Source organism: Aricia agestis, chromosome 9 (assembly GCF_905147365.1).
Source record: "Aricia agestis chromosome 9, ilAriAges1.1, whole genome shotgun sequence".
Classification (NCBI taxonomy): domain Eukaryota; kingdom Metazoa; phylum Arthropoda; class Insecta; order Lepidoptera; family Lycaenidae; genus Aricia; species Aricia agestis.
Window position 1 is genome coordinate 83,166 of NC_056414.1, and position 19,010 is coordinate 102,175.

General features: G+C 40.5%; 1 protein-coding gene and 1 long non-coding RNA gene across 2 annotated transcripts; both read right to left on the reverse strand.

Moving 5' to 3' along the window:
* On the reverse strand, positions 1-18,771 carry LOC121730653. Its single transcript, XM_042119795.1, has 8 exons — positions 18,570-18,771; positions 17,813-18,026; positions 17,159-17,345; positions 14,144-14,632; positions 11,529-12,268; positions 11,002-11,125; positions 7,360-7,684; positions 1-479 (listed from the first exon to the last, which is right to left on the reverse strand). The coding sequence occupies exons 1-8, from the start codon at positions 18,640-18,642 to the stop codon at positions 61-63; spliced, it is 2,571 nt and encodes an 856-aa protein (XP_041975729.1). The 5' UTR covers positions 18,643-18,771; the 3' UTR covers positions 1-60.
* On the reverse strand, positions 7,622-11,663 carry LOC121730209. The gene is made up of 3 exons (XR_006036078.1): positions 11,529-11,663; positions 11,002-11,125; positions 7,622-7,684 (listed from the first exon to the last, which is right to left on the reverse strand). It is a non-coding gene; the product is annotated as an uncharacterized LOC121730209 (long non-coding RNA).
* Positions 18,772-19,010: the final 239 nt, after the last annotated feature.

Genomic DNA, 19,010 nt, shown 5'->3' on the forward strand with positions numbered 1-19,010 from the left:
TCAAAGTATCTATTTTCGTTTTATTCTCTATAAACATTACAATATAATATTATGGTCGACTCAGGATTGCGGCAGCTCGTCCCTCAGCGCATGCAAGCGCAGGCGTCGTTCGAGGATCGCGTCCTCAAGCGCCGGGGCGTCGGCGCCGCACAACGCCGCACCTCGCACGTACAGCCATTTGTGACCCGGACGAGCTGCTGCCGCGCACGCCGCCCCCCCGCCAGCTCCACAGCCCGCTCGCGCCTCGGCCTCCAGCCGCAGCGCCCACACCAGCGCCCCGGCCCGCGCGCCCCGCGCCCCTACGGTCGCCCGCCGGAGGACTCGAGCCGCAGCCCCCCACCCGCCCGCGTCGGTCAGCGCACGAAGCAGCGCCGGGAGCGCTCCGGCCAGCGGCCGCAGCCCGCCGCCGCCAGCCAGAGCCCGCGCGCGCGCCTCCGCGGACAGCTCGCCCATCGCCCACAGCGGGGCGCCCGCCTCGGCTGCGGGACAAGAATACGATTTATCGACGAGAGCGAAACACGAAACAATCACTAGCAAAACGCAGAGTGTACGGAGGAGACGAAAAATCGGAAATTTTCTTTTTTCTTCAATTTTGAATGGGCATTAGTATTATGAATGCGAGAGTAGAACACCCGCTTGTCAATTCGCAATAGTTTTAATTCTACGAGCTACCAAAGTTTTGCGATTTTTTGCGGCCCGGAAGCGAAAAATCCATATTACTCCAAAAATTTTACGTAATAAATAAAATTTTGTATTCCACCTGAAAGCCTATAAAATAAGGTATATTTCAAGATTTTTTCCTGATCCGCCGTGTCGATATTTTACCTAATTTTTAGGTTTTTATTTTTTTAATCCAAAACCAAACAAAAGATGCAATCGAAAATATCGGCAAATTAAAGGTATGCAAGCATTCTATACGCACAAAAAAAAACACTTGTAAGATCCGTTTACAACTGGAGATGTTTGATCGTGAAATCCTACGCTAGGGCTGCCACCATACGTCTTTCAATGGATGGCTGTTAATAATGCAATGGAAATAGTCACACAATATATTAACTTTGCTTTTAATGAGTATATTTAAAATTATCAAATAAGTCTTAGAAAAAATATAAAACCTCCTCTCTTTTTGGAAGTCGGTAAATAAATCGAATGTCAGTTCGTAATACTTTAAACAATAATATTATTATTATTGTTTAAAGTATTATTTCTAGTATTTATTTAAAAAATCAAGGTAAGTGATGGTCACGCGAAAACGAAGACTACAAATAATACAGCGTTGCGTCGTTTGATAACACTGTTGACAATTAAGTTTGTAAATTAAATAAATTGATTTAGCAGTGGTAGTAAACGGATCTCATGGGTGATTTTTTTTGTGCGTATAGAATGTTGTACACCTTTAATTTGTCGATATTTTCGATTGCATCTTTTGTTTAGTTTTGGATAAAAAAAATAAAAAGCTAAAAATGAAAATTATTTTATTGTTTGTAAAATGTTGATACGGCGATTCAGAAAAGCTTGAAATATGCCTTATTTAATAGGCTTTCAGGTGGTATACAACATTTTATTTAGTAAGTAAAAGTTTTGGAGAAATATTGATTTTTCCCTTCCGGGCCGCAAAAAAACGCTAACTTTGGTAGCTCGTAGCATCAAAACTATTGCGAATTGACACGCGGGTGTTCTACTCCTGCAGTCATAATATTAATGCTTATTCAAAATTGAAGAAAATTGAAAATTTCCGATTTTTCGTCTCCTCCGTACACTGTGAAACGTGATATTATATCTTTTTTTTGTTTTCTGTTCCAAAACCTAACTCTAGAAAGCGAGAGGTGTTTTCTGTAAAGGAGGAGGAGTAATTTTATAGTGCCCAAGTGGGTGCGTAGTACACAAGAGCACTCTCTATTCCTTTACTCTCATAACTCAGTGGGACGGAAGACCGACACGACTGGCGAAAGATCAGGCGCAGGACTGACTTTTTACTTGCCCATCCGACGCATGGATCATCTTACTTGTCAAGACAATCAGGTGATCAGCCTACATTGTCCTAACCAAACTTGGAAATAACATGTTTCCAACGTGGGAATCGAACCCACGACCTCCGAGTCAAGAACCGCGCTCTATACCACTAGAGCACGGAGGCGTTGTCACGGAGCTATAGTCTGTATGACGTCACTACTTTTTGACAATTATTATTGACAATGGCCACACCTGCTCGTATAGGTCAGTTAACTAAGGCTGGCACGTCGTTCACAGTACTCACACGTCTTATGCAATTTCACTATAATATACAGTATGTTTAAAAATAAATGATTTTGTAGGTAGACTAGAGTCCCGAACGCTGGCCGCGCGTCGATCACACGTGACTTGTAACATCTTACATCACGCTGTATGCCAGCCAGCTTTAGTTAACTGACCTGTACCTCTCAAAAATTAGCGTTAAAACGATCAAAACGCCCAAAATGGAGGCATTTTGATGGTTTTTAACGCTAAAGGGAACGCGGAGATAGCATGTGTGACGTCACTGAACGCTGATTGGTGTTTTGAAATCCGTTCCGTTTCAAGTTACTTTTTATTCGTAATTTTTGTAAAAAAAAAACAATTTTAATTTTAAGAAATGGATATAGTTAGAACCGCCATGTCGCTCCAATTTGTATGAACACGAGCGTGTCATTTTTTTTATACCTACTGTGACGTCACAAGAGCGCTTTAGTGATGGGAATACCCGTACGCGCGGAATCGATTCGAAGGCATCGCCGCCCCCCGTCTCTTTTGCCACTTTAATAGGTATATCGATTTTTAAATCGATTATTATTAGAGTTAATATAGAGAGGAATGATAAATCTAAAGATACGTGCTTGCCAGGACAGCTAGTAATATATCATATTATTCTAAATCACTAAACAGGAACATTAATACATATTACATATAATATAATTACCGAGTAACAAAATATCCCAAAGCGAACATTATCATTCCTCTGTTTCATGTCTGTTTCGAAAATCGATCAATTAGAATCGAGAATATGTACAACACTATTTGCTTCATTTGACAGAAAAATGCGAATATTGACTGTACTTCGAAACTAAGCGATGAGTGAAAGTAGGTATCGATTGTTTTATTTCCATTGCGCGCTCAATAGCGGACAAACAGAACGGGCTCTATAATTTTCTAACTAAAGCGGCAATGTATTATGAATCATGCGGTACACACGCAGTTACGTAGATTTCATGGTAAAAACTACAACCACCCACGATTAACATTAAATAATTGATTTTAAAATAAAGGACACATGATTTAATAATAAAATTACTTACCGATGAAAAGAAACGTATCCACTATTTAGACCAACGTTTCTAGTCTAATTTCCACAGCCCAACACGGCACAATTAGACATTTTTAGAATTCCGATTGACGTCCGATTCCGATAACTGTGGAGCGCAGACTAAAGAACAGACTTTCGAAATTTTGACATTGTACAACGTTTGGGAACGCGATGGCACGCGAAGTACATACACATGGCAGTTCTAACTATATCCATTTCTGTGAGTGGCCCTTTTTTATATTTTTTTAACGTTTTAATAGACAAAATTTCATAAATATTATTTTTGCATGTTCCCTATTATATGTCGAGACCATAACAAGCTATACAAGGAGTTCGAGGTTGACATCATGGGCGTAGCCACACTGGGGCAAGCTGGGGCGCCCCACCCTGGCTTTGACCTAACTAAAGAAAAACATTTTTTTTTTCAACTAACTACAATCATAATATCCGTAAGAAAGTTAAGTACACAAAAAATTTAGTCGACATGAAAAAAAAGTGCGATCAAAACAAAAAGTCCGCACGATTTACGCGCGCATCATGCATAACTGAATATTATAAGTATTACATTTTATTAAAACGCGTAATTCATAACACCGACTAAGTAATTATAAATTACACTATAATATCTATCCTGTGTGTAATTGTTTATTTTCTTTTTCTGTGGGGGAGAGGGGAGGGTTGACGTTGTGCGCAGTTTTCTGGAATACTGTTCTGAGGTTTGGAATCCCACCTATGATATTTACAATACTAGGATCGAATCTGTGCAAAAACGTTTCTTGAAATTTCTACAATTGAAATGCAATATTATCCTTCCAGAGTATGAATCAAGGTGCAAAAAGTTTCATTTCCTCCCATTATACTATCGTAGAAGAATCTCTGACATTGCATTCTCTTGTAAGGTAATTAATAGTACTGTCAATCAACTCTTATGTTCGGGGTTGGGATAGATAAACAAGAGATCAAAGAATATTCCTGTATTGCATAGATCAGACTATTACTAAAATGGGATATGAGATCGAGTCACGCGCTCGGTGAGATGTCGTCGTGAACTGAACCTTATTACATTATTCGAAAGTAATAATCCCAACAAAAACACACCTGTTAAAATGGGCCAAGTTCCTATCGGCAAATTTTTGGTCTAAAAAAGAGTTGAAATCCAATCCAATGCCAAGTTTAGATGCACTTCATCGATCGTTATTATTTTCATCAACAGCCTGATCCATAATAATTATACAATTATGAATTAATCAAGAGTTACGTACTTATAGCACGAAAACCTGCCAAGTTCAAATTTAGAAGTATTATGGATCAGGCTGTTGATGAAAATAATAACGATCTATGAAGTGCATCTAAACTTAGCATTGGATTGGATTTCAACTCTTTTTTAGACCAAAAATTTGCCGATAGGAACTTGGCCCCATTTTAACAGGTGTGTTTTTGTTGGGATTTCAATACTTTTTTTCAAGAAATTATACCAATTTTTTTCTTTTTGTGAACACCCGACCTAAACAATGCCTTCGATATATGGTGCTAGTTGTATTTGTTAAACTATCAATAGAAGCTAAATTTACAAGTAAACAGTATTTATTTAACCAACTCCCAAGCAGTCGAATTCGACCGCGTAAACAATAGATTTCCAAGAATACGCGATCGAAGGATTAATAAGCTATAGCCTATACAGTATGCATTGATGACAATATTTTAAACCAATCCTCCCACCCTTCTCATCGTATTCTCATTGTATCACTGGCGTATAAGATTTTTTACCTATAGTTCGTAGAGGAGCCGACTCGCGCTTGACCGTTTTCTTCTTAATTTTTTTATTAATCTACATATTATAACACACGACCTGAGTGTCAAATTTCATTATGTTAGGAAAATTGGAAGTGGTATCTAATGTTAGTAGATGAACCGACTCACGCTTGACCGATTTCTCAAATTTCTCAATTTTACCTGCGTGCCAAATTTCATAACGCTAGGACAATCGGAAGTGGCCTCTTAGGTTTGTAGGTGAACCGACTCACGCTTGACCGATTTCTTAAATTTCTCAATTTTTTGTTAGTATACATAATATAACACACGCCCTGTGTGCCAAATTTCATAACGCTAGGATAATTGAAAGTGGCCTAGAGGTTTTGATTACCGGTCAGTGAGTGAGTGCCAAAATTAGCTATTTTCACAGGGAGATATTTCAGGATCTACCAAAGCTATATCTATTAAATTTGGTATACTGCCTTAGTACTAGTATATAATTACGTAGGTTTAATTTTATCTTTGCACTCGCAATAGGCACTGAGCTAGTGAAATAGTGCACGGCATGCGCGCGGCCTGCTGGAACTTGGCCGCGCGCTCCGTCGCTTTGATTAATCAAAGATGCAGAGTTGCATTATTACCTAAGTTGCATAGTAGGTAATAAGGCAACACACGCTTTCATTGCATCTTATTTAATCTTTAATTCGTATTTAATTTTTAATTCAGTTTCATATTACAGAGTGAGTTTGTATTTGCGGTGGCATATTATTTAATATTACTATTACTTTATGTAATAGTAATATTAAATAATATGCCTAATAATAGTAATATAAATGTAATATTACTTTATGACTAAATTAAAATTTTCAACATCTAATATTTTTGGTGTTGTTATAATAATTAAAGAAATAGGTATATAGGTATATTGTATCTATTATTGTAATTACTGTTTCACATCTAGCTTCTTTAAATTACTACTAGATGTCCCGCGCGGCTTCGCCCGCGTAAATTAGGAATTTTACGGAAACCGTACAATATTTTCCCATAAAAAATAGCTTATGTCCCTACTCCCTTCACTTGGTCTACTCTATATCTGTGCCAAATATTGCCATAAAAATTGCTCCAGTAGTTCGTAATTTCTAATATTTCCCCGTTTTTCCCACATTTTCCTGAGTTTCCTCGGTCGTATTAGTCTTAGCGTGGTAATATATAGTCTTACTCGATAAATGAGCTATCTTAGCACTGAAATAAGTTTTTCAATCGGACCTGTAGTTCCTGAGATTAACGCGTTCAAGCAAACATACTTACGCTTCAGGTTTATAATATTAGGTAGGTACTTATAGATTTTTTTAAATTATCGCTTGACAACCTCGAGTCTCGATCTAAAATACTATGAAAAGTACCAATAACATGGTATAATATGGTAATGATGATGATGATGATGATTTTGATGATGAATGTAATTTGCATAGTAGCAAATGCTTTTCGTTCTTAAAACAACGCCGAAACTCCCAAACTTGTATCTATAAAGAATCAGGAGTTCTCTCAGCACCTTCCGAACCACGGTATACCAGGTATACCTCGGTGCAAAATCCTACTTAGTGGTAACATATGCTTAGAATACTTCTCACGAAACCGAAGTCACCACATGTTTCCCTATAAATTTTGAGGAGTTCCCTCTATTACTTATGGATCCTTCATCAGATCACCACTTTTGTGAATATAATACCAAATTGGGATATTACCCTATATACCAGAAGAAAAATTTTGAAAATCGGTTAGCAAACGGCGGAGTAATCGTTGAACATAAGACAAAAGAACATAACACCTCCCCCATTTTGAAAGTCAGTTAAAATTGTAGCCTATGTGTTATTCTGATGTATAAGCTATGATATTGTAAAATTTCATTAAAATCCGTTCAGTAGTTTTTGCGTGAAAGAGTAACAAACATCCATACATCCACACATCCATACATCCAAACAAACTTTCGCCTTTATAATATTAGTAGGAAGTAGGATAGTAGGATTCATAAGTGGAAACTTGTAATTGGCATTCAAAATTCTTATTTAAATAATTAATGTTATTGTTAGTATGCTGTAAGTTTTCCGAATAAAAAAAAAAAAGAAAATCAATTTTGCTATAAATATATGATTTGCATGCTGAGTCTGCCTGTTATAATTGGGTCTGCACCTTAACAAATTTCGTGTTGTAATATTAGAGATATAAGTTTTTAAAAGAAGTAGACCTGTTGGCAAACCAAATAAATAAATAAATAAATATCTACCGACCGACCGCGAGGTAGGCGTTGTTCGGGTAGAGGGGCGCGACGGCCCGAGCGACGACGGCGGCGCGACCCTCGGCGGCGGCCGCCCGCACCAGCGCCTCCGCCGCCTCCTCGTAGTATCGCGCGGCGGGCGGCGGCGCGGCCGGGGCGGCGGCCAGCAGCGCGGCGAGCAGGCGGCGGCGGCGGCGCGGGTCCGCCAGGGCCGCCCGCGCGCGCGCCCACTCGCCCGCTCCCGGCAGCAGCGCCCACTCCTCCCCCGCCTCCTCGTCCGCTCCCGCCCCTTCTCCTGCCGCCCACCGCCGCTCCAGCTCCGCGCAGCGCTCCTCGCACTGGTTTCAGTAACTCAATTAATGTCTAATAACACAAGTCAACAAGTTAGAGAATAAAGCCCTGAGTGGCTACTTTAAAATTATTTAGTCGCCGGCCAGTGTCACATAACATTTAGATTAAAACTGTGTAATGGGCCTCTACGTGTTGGCTTTGGACCTATGCCTTCCAAAGGTCCGGGATTTAATTGCCCGTGAGCAAGGAATACCTGATACAAACATAATAATAATAATCAGTTTATTTCAGACCATAGAACAGATCCATATAGTGTAAGTAAAAGTACAATATTTCTTATGACTATGTTAGTAAAATGCGAGTGATAATATTATAAAATATGTAGATTAGTCCAATGTCTCCATATTGGACTTTCAAGCTTGATAGCAATTTCCTTCAGATATCTGTTGGAAGTGGGAACTGTCCCGCACTCTTATCTATACATACATACATACATACATACATACATACATACATACATACATACATACATACATACATACATACATACATACATACATACATACATACATACATACATACATACATACATACATACATATAAATAAAATTGGAGTGTCTGTTTGTAATATTGAAAGAACCGTTTTTTACTACATGCATATGAATGTATATAGGGTACAGACACCAAAACAACATTTTTTCCGAAATGGCTGGAGCGATTTTGACGGGACTTTTTAGACACATAGCTGATGTAGTAAGGAATAACTTAGGCTACTTTTTAACCGACTTCCGAAAAGGAGGAGGATCTATTTAACTTTGTGGACCGATTTCCAAAATATTTTTGTTGTTGAATGAGATGTTGCCCAAATTTGGTAACATGATCACAAAAGTGGTGATCTGATGATGCAATCCATGAGAAATTGATGGGACTCCTTGAAATGTATATCGAAACACACATTACCTATACAGAATAAGACCATATCTGTCAGAAGAGATGCGTGTCAGGCTAGTTGAGTCTCTGGTCCTCTCAAAATTGAACTACGAGTAGACTGATATAGTTTACAGCCCTCGTCTCGTTTCGAGTACTAAAAGACTTATTCTAAGAGTCCAAAATGCTTGTGCTCGATTTTGTTTCAGCATACCCCCCAGAACCCATGTAACCACCTATCTTAACTTAATGTTAAAAATGAAGCACCGACGCAGGCTTCACCTTGCATGTTTGCTTTTCGGGATACTGAAGTACGAGGAACCAAAGTATCTCTTCAACAAATTATACAGAACAGCTAGCCTGAGGTCTTGTGGGTCACGGCTATGTTCAGCACAGTTGACAATCGAAAAATATCGAACGGCTACATTTAGAGGTAGTTTTCGGTATTCAGCTTCCAAATGCTGGAATAACATACCGCCTCCCATTAGAAGCGCCAAAAGTCTGAAAACATATTTTAAAGGCAAACTGCGACGGTTCCTTTTAGATCAACAGTTGTCACAAGAAAGCCTCTGCCAAGATATCTCCGTAATATAATGTGCACGTGTCATTGTGTTATTTGTTTTCATACCTAATTCTAATTAAATCTATTATAATTTATATTATTAACTCAAAAAGTAAACGGCCGGCATCCTTATTAGTATGTACTTAATTAGTTTTACGTTTCGAAATACGGAACTTGTTGTTTTTGATTATTAATGTCAATGGTGTTAGGTACTTTTAAGTTTTAGTTACTTTTAATTACTGTCTTGATTTATTTATTTGATATTTATTTTAATTTTCTACATTTTGTAAATTTTTGCAAAACGTTTTGTAAAACGTCTTGTGTTGCCAATAATATTATAGTTACCTGTAGCGGCCGCGCGACTCGCGAGACGGCTTTGTCGCGATGCGACACAGTCGTCGGCCGTCGCGTCGCGCCAATATAGCTATTCTACTTGGTTTATAGTGATATCCATGTCGTCACCAATGGCTCTTGCGGAAGACCTGCGCTGAATATGCCCCTGGGTGTACCAGCACATGCCGAGCATGACCCAATTTGCGGCTGCTCATTGGAATTATATATTATCATGTAAATCTGCACCATGTATGAATGAATGTAGTTGCAAATAAACTTTATTATTATTAGTAATTTTACGTTTTTCTGAAGGATTTTAAGCTTCCATATACCTCTAGACACGGCATATATTATTGTTCGGCAATTTCAGCGTTGTTTCAACAACTAAAAGCATAATATTTAAATGTCAATGTGTCAAATTAAATACTAATCATCATCATCAGTCATCACTATAATTAGGCCATGTATCATGACATTAGGTATTATCAAAACTCTTGCTTTTGATTATATTATTGTTCCACCTTTTTTTAACTGTTTTTCAAACTGTTTTGTAGCTGTATAGTGTTAAACACACTATAGAGTATAGAGGTACAATATCACGAATTTGGTACAATGCTTACGAAAGTGGTGATATGATAATGCGATATAGAAGGAACTCCAAATTTTTTTGGGACACACATAGACGCGTCAACTATTTCTGTATTCAATCTTCATAGTTTTTTAGTCACCAAATAACCAAACATAACGACAAACAAAGTTCAGCCTGGGGCGAACCGAAGTAATCAAATGACACTTAAAAAGTGAATGTTTAGTTTATGTTAGAATTAAATATTCATTTTTAATTAATAACTTAGTTTGTTCCTAAAAAAGGAGAATTTAAATTCAACACTAAATAAGGGCCGGGGGCAAGGTCAACACTAATATCGCGTCAGCATTTACAGGAGGTGGGGGGGGGGGCTGCGCCGACCCCCAGGTAGGGGGTGGGGGCAAAGCTCCCCGCATATTAATCAAATGATACTCGAAATCTGTATGTTTAGTTGAGGTTACAATAATTTCGTTATAATATTCACTCTTAATAAATAACTTAATAAAGTACTGTTGATGATGAAAGTAATTTGCATTGCAGTATACGCTTCCCGTTTTTAAAACAACGCCGAACCCCCCGAATTTGTATCTATAAGGATTCATGATCGGTTGAGCCGTTTTGGTGTTCGCGTGCAAACACTGCAGTGACACGAGAATTTTATACAGGGTGCAATTAAACCTTCCGGCCAAATTTTGATATATTGATCCTTGTTAAAAATAACCCCCGTTCATACGCAACGATTTTAAATTTTATAAAATATGTCATCTAAAAAAATAACAGACAATTTTTTCGGTTAAATGGACTCTCTAGGACCTACCTAGGATCGTGATTCGCCCCAACGAGGAGACGACAAGTACCTAAGACTAATGAGTACCCACTACCCGATCGCGCGACATCTGCGTAACCTAAACTGTCAGCAGACAGCGGCGAGCAGCAGTCAACAGTCGACACGTACCCGCTGCAGCGCGGCGACGCGGTCGGCGGGCGCGGGGGGCGAGGGGGGAGCGTCCGTCGCTCGGCCCAGCACGGCGTACACGAGCGCGCCCTCGCCAGCGTCTGATTCCACCTCGCCGACCACCCTAAAATAAGAAACGGAACGAGCAGATCATCGTATTTTCGATACTACTCACTCAGATTTAGTTGTCAGTTCTCAGGAAGACAAAAAGAACCTAGAATAGTTAATATTTTCATGATGAATTCGACGAGACAGTTACTGCAGATTGTAATATAGTGCTTTTGAAGACTGACTTAGAGAGTTTTCAAAATTTAATTAGAAAAAAGGAAAAAATAAAAAGAGAAGAAAAAGAAACAGCGATCGAGGGTAACGGGGCACAATTGATAATATTACAAAAGAGTGATCCCGATAATGAAATAATGATAGGTATAGCTTGATTGTTGTGACAAAAAATGAAAGACCAAGTAGAGACAGAGTATGATTTTGTTAAGAAGAAAAGCTTTTCGATACTGAGTAGCGATTCCCACCTCGCGACGTAGATGGCGTGCTCGACGGGGCAGGAGGCGATCGCGGAGCGCAGGGCGAGGCGGGCGGTGCGCGCCGCCGCCGCCCCCCCCTCCGCCAGCAACTCCAGCCGCGCCAGCTCCGCCACCACCAGTGGGTCCGAGCACCGCAACCGCCGCAGCGCCGCGCGCGCCGCCGAACGCACCCGCGCCCGCTCCCCGCGCCCCGCCCCGTCCTCCTCCGTCAGCAGCAGGTGCGCCCGCAGCCAGCGTAGCCGCCACGCCAGCAGCGCGCCGCGCGCCGCGCCCGTCGTCGCCGCGCAGCACGCGTCCCACAGCGCCTCCGTCCAGCTCAGGTGTCCCCACTCGTCGCTGAAGTAGTGCGGGGGGTCCAGGGCGAGCGCGAGCAAGCGGCGCGCGACCGCGGGGGCGGCGCGCGCGGGGTGCGCGGGTGGCAGGTCGGCCGCGGCCGCCAGCAGGGGCAGCATCTCCTCGGCGCAGTCGAGCGGCGGCGGGCCGAGGGCGCGCGCGGCCCAGTCGGTGACGGGCAGCGGCGGCACCTTGGCGAGGCGCAGCAGGCGCGCGGCGAGCGGCAGCGGCGGGCCGGCGAGCGGGCGCAGCAGGTCGGCCAGCAGGTGCGGCGGCGGCGCGCGCTGCGGGTCGGCGGGCGGCGGGCCGGCGGGCGCGGGTCGCCAGTGCGCGGCGGCTCGCGCGCGCTCCACGCGCACCCACACGGCGCTCAGAGGCAGCCCACTCGCGGTCGCCTGCCGAGTAGGATTTCATTTAACGTAGTTTAATTTCTTAATTTTAAAATTAATAAAAGTAATTTATTTAAGTCAGTTCAGGCCTCAACATCTCACCGAGTGCGGAGCTCGATCCATTATCTCGCCTTAATCATAATAAATCAGAGGTGGAGACCGCACCACGTCAGTCTGGCCCCGTGGTAAGTACCTGAAGGACTTGTGTTACAGGTACCAGGCAACGGAAATATATTTAATACTTTTTATACTATACACATATTTAAGATTTTTATTATATGATACACTATTTAATACACATCCATGACCCAGGAACTTTGAAAAACTTTTTGTTCCGTCGGTGGGATTCGAACCCGCGACTCCCGGCTTGAGCTACCAACGAGCTCACCATTGAGCCACAGAGGTCATCGAGGTGAGACAGTTTTATACGTGGGAGAGCCATACTTCAGCACGAATGGGCCGGCTCGACCGGAGAAATACCACGTTCTCACAGAAAACCGGCGTGAAACAGCACTTGCGCTGTTTGGCTGAGTGAGTTAGTTTACCGGAGGCCCAATCCCCTACCCTATTCCCTTCCGGGATATAAAGGCCGGCAACGCACTTGCAGCTCTTCTGATGCTGCGAGTGTCCATGGGCGACGGAAGTTGCTTACCATCAGGTGACCCGTTTGCTCGTTTGCCCCCTTATTTTATATTAAAAAAAATATAACGTTCCGCGCAGCTTCGCCCGCGTAAATTAGATATTTCACAGACAAATTAGTCCACAAAAAAAGCCTGTGATCCTTCACGTGGTCTACTTCTTATCTGTGCCAAATAACAGAAAAATTGCTCCAGCAGTTCGTGAAATTATTTGAAAGGGCTTATGTCCTTTCAAATAATTTCTCCTGTTTTTTCCACACTTTCCTCTATTTCTTCGCTCCTATTAGTCCTAGCACAATAAAATATAGCCTACAGCCTTCCTCGATAAATAGGCTATCTAACACTGAAATTTTTTTCAAATCAGACCAGTAGTATCTGAGATTAGCGCGTTCAAATAAGCCCTTTCATATAATTTCTCCCCGTTTTTTCCACACTTTCCTCTATTTCTTCGCTCCTATTAGTATTAGCTTGATAAAATATAGCCTATAGCCTTCCTCGATAAATGGGCGCTAAAAGAATTTTTCAAATCGGACCAGTAGTTCCTGAGATTAGCGCGTTAAAACAAACAAACAAACAAACTCTTCCCAATTATAATATTAGTTATATTATAATATTATCCCTGATACATCGGGTTCGGGGCAGCACCAACAGCCTCCTGAGAACAGTTGCGGAGAGACTGGACGTGGACAGTGCTATGATGCAGCACTGGACTCGCGTCCACCTAGTTAAGGACACTAATATCACGTATAACAGTTATATTATACGTGATATTGTGCTTGTCCCATAATATATTATTATAATTCGCAATGCTGTACTCTTGCTAACATAGTTTTTAAGTTAAATGTTTACTAACACTATATGGTCCACAGACCGAAATAAAAACGTTTTATTTTATTTTTTATTTTATTAGTATAGATACCATGGCAACGTCCATCGAGCTGTCCCGTCGCACAAACAATAGTCGCCGTCAGTGTCGAGTTGTAATAATTTACTATTATTTATTCAACAAATGCACTTCTCAATTATAAAAAGTACCCAGTAGCCGATTCTCAGACCTGATGTATATGCATATAAAATTTGGTAAAAATCAGTAAAGCCGTTTCGGAGGCGTACGGTAACTAACATTGTGACACGAGAATTTTATATATAAGATTATATTCCTCAGTACTGAGAGAAACAAAACGTTTCGTAAGTACCATAATACGAAGTTTAAGTTTGTCGGAGCACCGGCAAAGACTCTGACCTCATCTTCTATCTCCTGAAGACGGAGCTCGGCTCGGGCGTACGCCTCGGGGTCGAAGGGCGGGGGGAAGGCGGGGGCGGGGCCGAGCGTGGGCAGGTTCATGGCAACGGCCAACTCCAGCAGCAGCACGAGGCGCTCCCACAGGCCGGCGGCGCGCAGCTGCAGGCCGGCGGCGTACAGCAGGCGCGGGTAGGCGGCGAGTGCGGCGCGCGTGTCCGCCAAGGCGGCCGCGGCGGCGGCGGTCGCCGCGTCCGCGTCTGCGGCGGGGTCGCCCCCCAGGGCCGCCAGCAACCGCTCCCACAGCGGCAGGCGCGCCTCCGGTCGGGGCTCGGCGGCTAGCAGAGCGCGCAAGCGGCCGAGGAGCTCCCTCGGGGGCAGCGCCGCCTCCAGCGCGTCCAGGAGCCGCTGAAGCAACACCGCGCTGCCTGGCACGCGCTCCGCGGCCTGCTCTGCCGCCGCCAGTGCGGACTCCGCGCTCCCGCATACCTCCTAGTGTACCGTGTACTCGTTGATATAAACACATTATGTTGCAAGTTATTTAAGTTTAAGCCAGTAACATAAGTTTGTAAATTAATCTAGGCGAACAAATTTTGATAGTGAGTAAAATCTACATATGTAAATTAAAATAATTGAGTTTATTATCTTATCTATACTAATATTATAAATGCGAATGTATCTCTGTCTGTCTGTCTGTCTCGCTTTCATGACAAAACTACCAAACCGATTGTAATGAAATTTTGTACACAGATAGTCTAAAGCCTGACAAAGGACATAGGCATAATATACATTAAGTTTTCGATTTTTTCGATTGTTATTTCTTTTTACGTTATTAAGTAACTCAGTACTTCATCTATGCAGTGACGTAACCTTAAACCTATCAATGATAGTTTATGGGTAAAGTTGTGTAATTGGGGGGCTAAATATACTTTAAAATTTGGCATAAATAAAGTATAAAAAAATGAAACAAGTTATGTGCACGATGCACAGCTGTTTTTGGGTGTTTTGATTGGCTTATAATTACCTGATCACCAGAAATAGTAACATTTCACAGACAAAAATAGTAAACGATCACCAAAATACAGACCACTATTTTAATGTAAAATGATAACCAAAGATTTAACATCTTAAAATAGTAAATGATCACCAAAATAAGTAAATGATCACCAAAATTAGTAAATGATAACCAACATTATACTAGCATTTTAAAGTAAAATGATCACCAAAATTAGTAAATGATCACCAAAATTAGTAAATGATCACCAACATTATACTAGCATTTTAATGGAAAATGCTTGGCTTTAATCAAGCAATGATAAAATTAATATTCATACGCCTGTCTTTAAAGGCTCTAAAGTTCTGTTCAGTGACAATCTTTCTATTATTACACTAATGAAAACTCATCAGCTCAATATAATATAATATTTTGCTTAAATATAACTAAGTATAACGAATCATTTACATTGAATTAACATTATAATTTTTTAAATCGTTCGACAAATTCGGGTTTCGATCTTAAAGACGATTAAAAGTACCAATAATAGGGTTATAATTAGATTTAAATTCATGGTCTGATGATTGGTGGTAGTGATGATGATGATGAATGTAACTTGCATAGTAGCATATGCTTTCAGTTCTTAAACCAACTTCGAAAGCCGCAAACTTGTATTTATAAGGAATCCGGAGTTCTCTTAGCACCTTCGGAACCAGGGTATATTATCTAATTGCAAAATCTTGCTTCTTGGTAGCATATGCTTAGGATAATTCTCATATAATCGAAATCACTATATGTTTCCATATAAATTTTGAGGAGTTCCCTCGATTACTCATGGATGTATAGTGGAATAGTGGTGATGATGATGATGATTAATTAAATTTGCATAGTAGTATATGCTTTCAGTTCTTAAGACAACGCCGAAACCCCCAAATATGTATCTATAAGGAGTAAGGAGTTCTGTTCACCACCTTCGAACCATAGTGTATCCAGGTGCAAAATCTTACTTTTTGGTAACATATTATGCCTGAAACACTTCATATGAAACCAAGAAAACCATATGTTTCCATTTGAATTTTGAGGAGTTCCCTCGATTACTCATGGATCCCATCATCAGGTCACCACTTTTGTGAAAATGGGACCAAATTGGAGTGAAACCTAATATAACAAAAAAAAAATTTTGAAAATCGGTTCACAAACGGCGGAGTAATCGTTGAACATACATAAAAAAAACATATCCACAGCCGAATGTATAAACTCCTCGTTTTTGGAAGTCGGTTAAAATATGATTACATATTGTTTTGTCAATCGTAGTGATTTATTGGGACAGAAATATCGCATTGATTTGCTCACAAGGATTTGGCGATCATTTACTATATTTGGTGATCATTTACTATATTTGGTGGTCATTTACTATATTTGGTGCTCAAATACTTTATTTGGTGATCATTTACTATATTTGGTGTTCGATTACAATTTGAAGTGTTGTCATGTCTAAAATAGCTGGTAGTATTGCAATTTTAGACTTTATTTTTTTGGTGTTAATTATCTTTTTTTGGTAAACAAGTTTAGGGTATCAGTGCATTTTTTGGTGGTCATTATATTTGTTCCCGTTTTGATTTAAGGGGTACCAGGGTTTTTTTATAATTGCTTTTGACACCAATTTTGTGGACATCGCGCGCTATAAACTGAAGTCCACGCGGACGAAGTCGCGGGCAACAGCTAGTATTATTATATGTTTAAACGAGCAATATACATATATGTTATTTGGAATCTTGGTTCGTAAGGGAGGCCTTTGCCCAGCAGTGGGACACTATAGACTAAAAAAATTGGAATCTTAGAATCAGCTCCGACGATTCTCATGAAATTTAGTATATAGGGAGTTTTGGGGGCAATAAATTGATCTACCTAGTAATAATTTTTAGAAAATGCCATTTTATTCGTGTTTTATCGAATACCGAGCAAAGATCGGTCAAATAGCTAGTATTTTGTAACAAAAGAATGAACTAAACTTGATGTGATACCTGAAAGTCAATAAACTTTTCCCAAAGAGCGACATCTTGAGGGTTCTGGGCCAGCAGCAGCTGGTATGCATCAGCCCGTTGTGTCACAGCAGTAGCATCAGACTCGTGTGGTATGTAGCTTGTGTAATAACGCCGCACATATCTCTTATTTTTCTTACAATCAATTTTACCTTTTTTGCAGTAATACCTATAATTTTATTATTATTAATAATACAAATTCATACAATATAAATACTGCATGTCCTGCAGTAATTTTCATTTCCAAAAATCCATCCATTACATATTATAGTTTTTCTATGTAAGGTAACAAATTATTTTAATACAAATTTACTTTAATTATTATGGCACATACAGTAAATTGTCTAAGTAAGAAAAGCTGGACAAACTTTAAATCGTATGATACACACGCACCAGCTTATAAGCTGCTAGTGTGCTTAATGATTATTGATATAATAATAATAATCATATAATAATTATCATGTTAAACTGGTATACAGTATTATTAAAGTAAATCAATGAAACATTGATAGCATATTTTACAACACGGTCACATTAACTTGACGCATCGAAATATATATTTATCATGCGAGCAGCGAGCTCCATAATGAAGTCATCAAACCGTGTGTCTAGTTAATTTGACCGTGTTATACTTACTCAGGCCGGCCTGGATAGTAAAGCGTGGACACATTCAAGTTGCCATAGTCACATATGCTATCCAAGTAGTACTCATCACATTTACTTGGAACAGCTTTGATGTTTGACATGATTTGTGCGTTATTTTGTACATATTTTTCACTTTCCTCATCTGTGTCACTAGCAAGTAACTGACTCTCAACAGCTTCCGAAGGTAAATCCTCATCTTTCCATGCTAAATCCAGCCAAGGTAAAAAGTGATAAGTACAATTATTATAGAAGCTTTTTGTGGAGTTTTAGAAAAATAATGGCTAAGTTCAGAAACCTACCCTTGATGCTCACATGGGTTGAGGAAGGGTGTTTTGGGTCAGAAAAACCTCCTCGTGCCACTTCCACATCCGGAAACCCCCCCCCCCCCCCCATTTAGGAGAAATTTACATGGCCCCTTTCGGGGGGCGTGGCCCCCCGCCAAAACCAAAACAAAGTACAAACTCAATCCAGAAAGTCCAAAAGTAGGTTAGATTAGAAGGCAGCGGCCGGCAACTGCCGGCGACCGTCACAAAACACGCCTACGCCTCAGAATTCCGAAAATTTCATAGGTGAGTAGCTCCAAAACTGGGGGGTTTCTCAGTGTGGATTTGGTACGGGGTGGGGGGTGTTTACCCCTCCTCCCCACTCCCCCCTCACCTCCGCTCCCCATCAATCTTGGGGTAGGTTTCCGAACCTTTACCAAAATAATTTCATGTTGTTAAATAATATAATAGCAAATTTAACTTACATAACAAAGTATTACTTCCATTATTTTTTCTATCTTCTTCAGACACGGAAAGATACGCTGGAAATAATGCCATGTTTTTAAAAGAGAAACTTTAGCTCATTTAAAAGCTTATCACGTTTGATGTTACAATATATTGATAAATGGCAAAGTAATAATAGCTTTCCAATTTTTATTATAATTATTTGTATACGCCTTGTAGGTTGTTGTAACTTGTAGTACTAAACCACAGATTACTAGTTTATTGTACTAAACACTAAACAGCTCTTCTTCTTCTTTAAATGTGGCGACTGGCGGCACAGATTACTAGTATAAATTTGTAGAACTGGCGGCCTCAGTGAGTTGCCAGTGCCCAGTTGCCACTTGCCACCATAAAGTTAATAATATTATGTAGACTAAATGTAGGTACCTAAATAGCGGAATAGAGCAACAATTTCGAGCTGT

Excerpts from the sequence above, each read along its gene's own strand:
- LOC121730653 (XM_042119795.1), bottom strand. The coding sequence starts at position 18,642 with ATGGCATTATTTCCAGCGTATCTTTCCGTGTCTGAAGAAGATAGAAAA. Across the intron at positions 14,633-17,158 it reads AAAAGTTTATTGACTTTCAG|GAGGTATGCGGGAGCGCGGA; the intron begins GTATCACATCAA and ends ACGGTACACTAG. Across the intron at positions 12,269-14,143 it reads TTCAGGAGATAGAAGATGAG|GCGACCGCGAGTGGGCTGCC; the intron begins GTCAGAGTCTTT and ends CCTACTCGGCAG.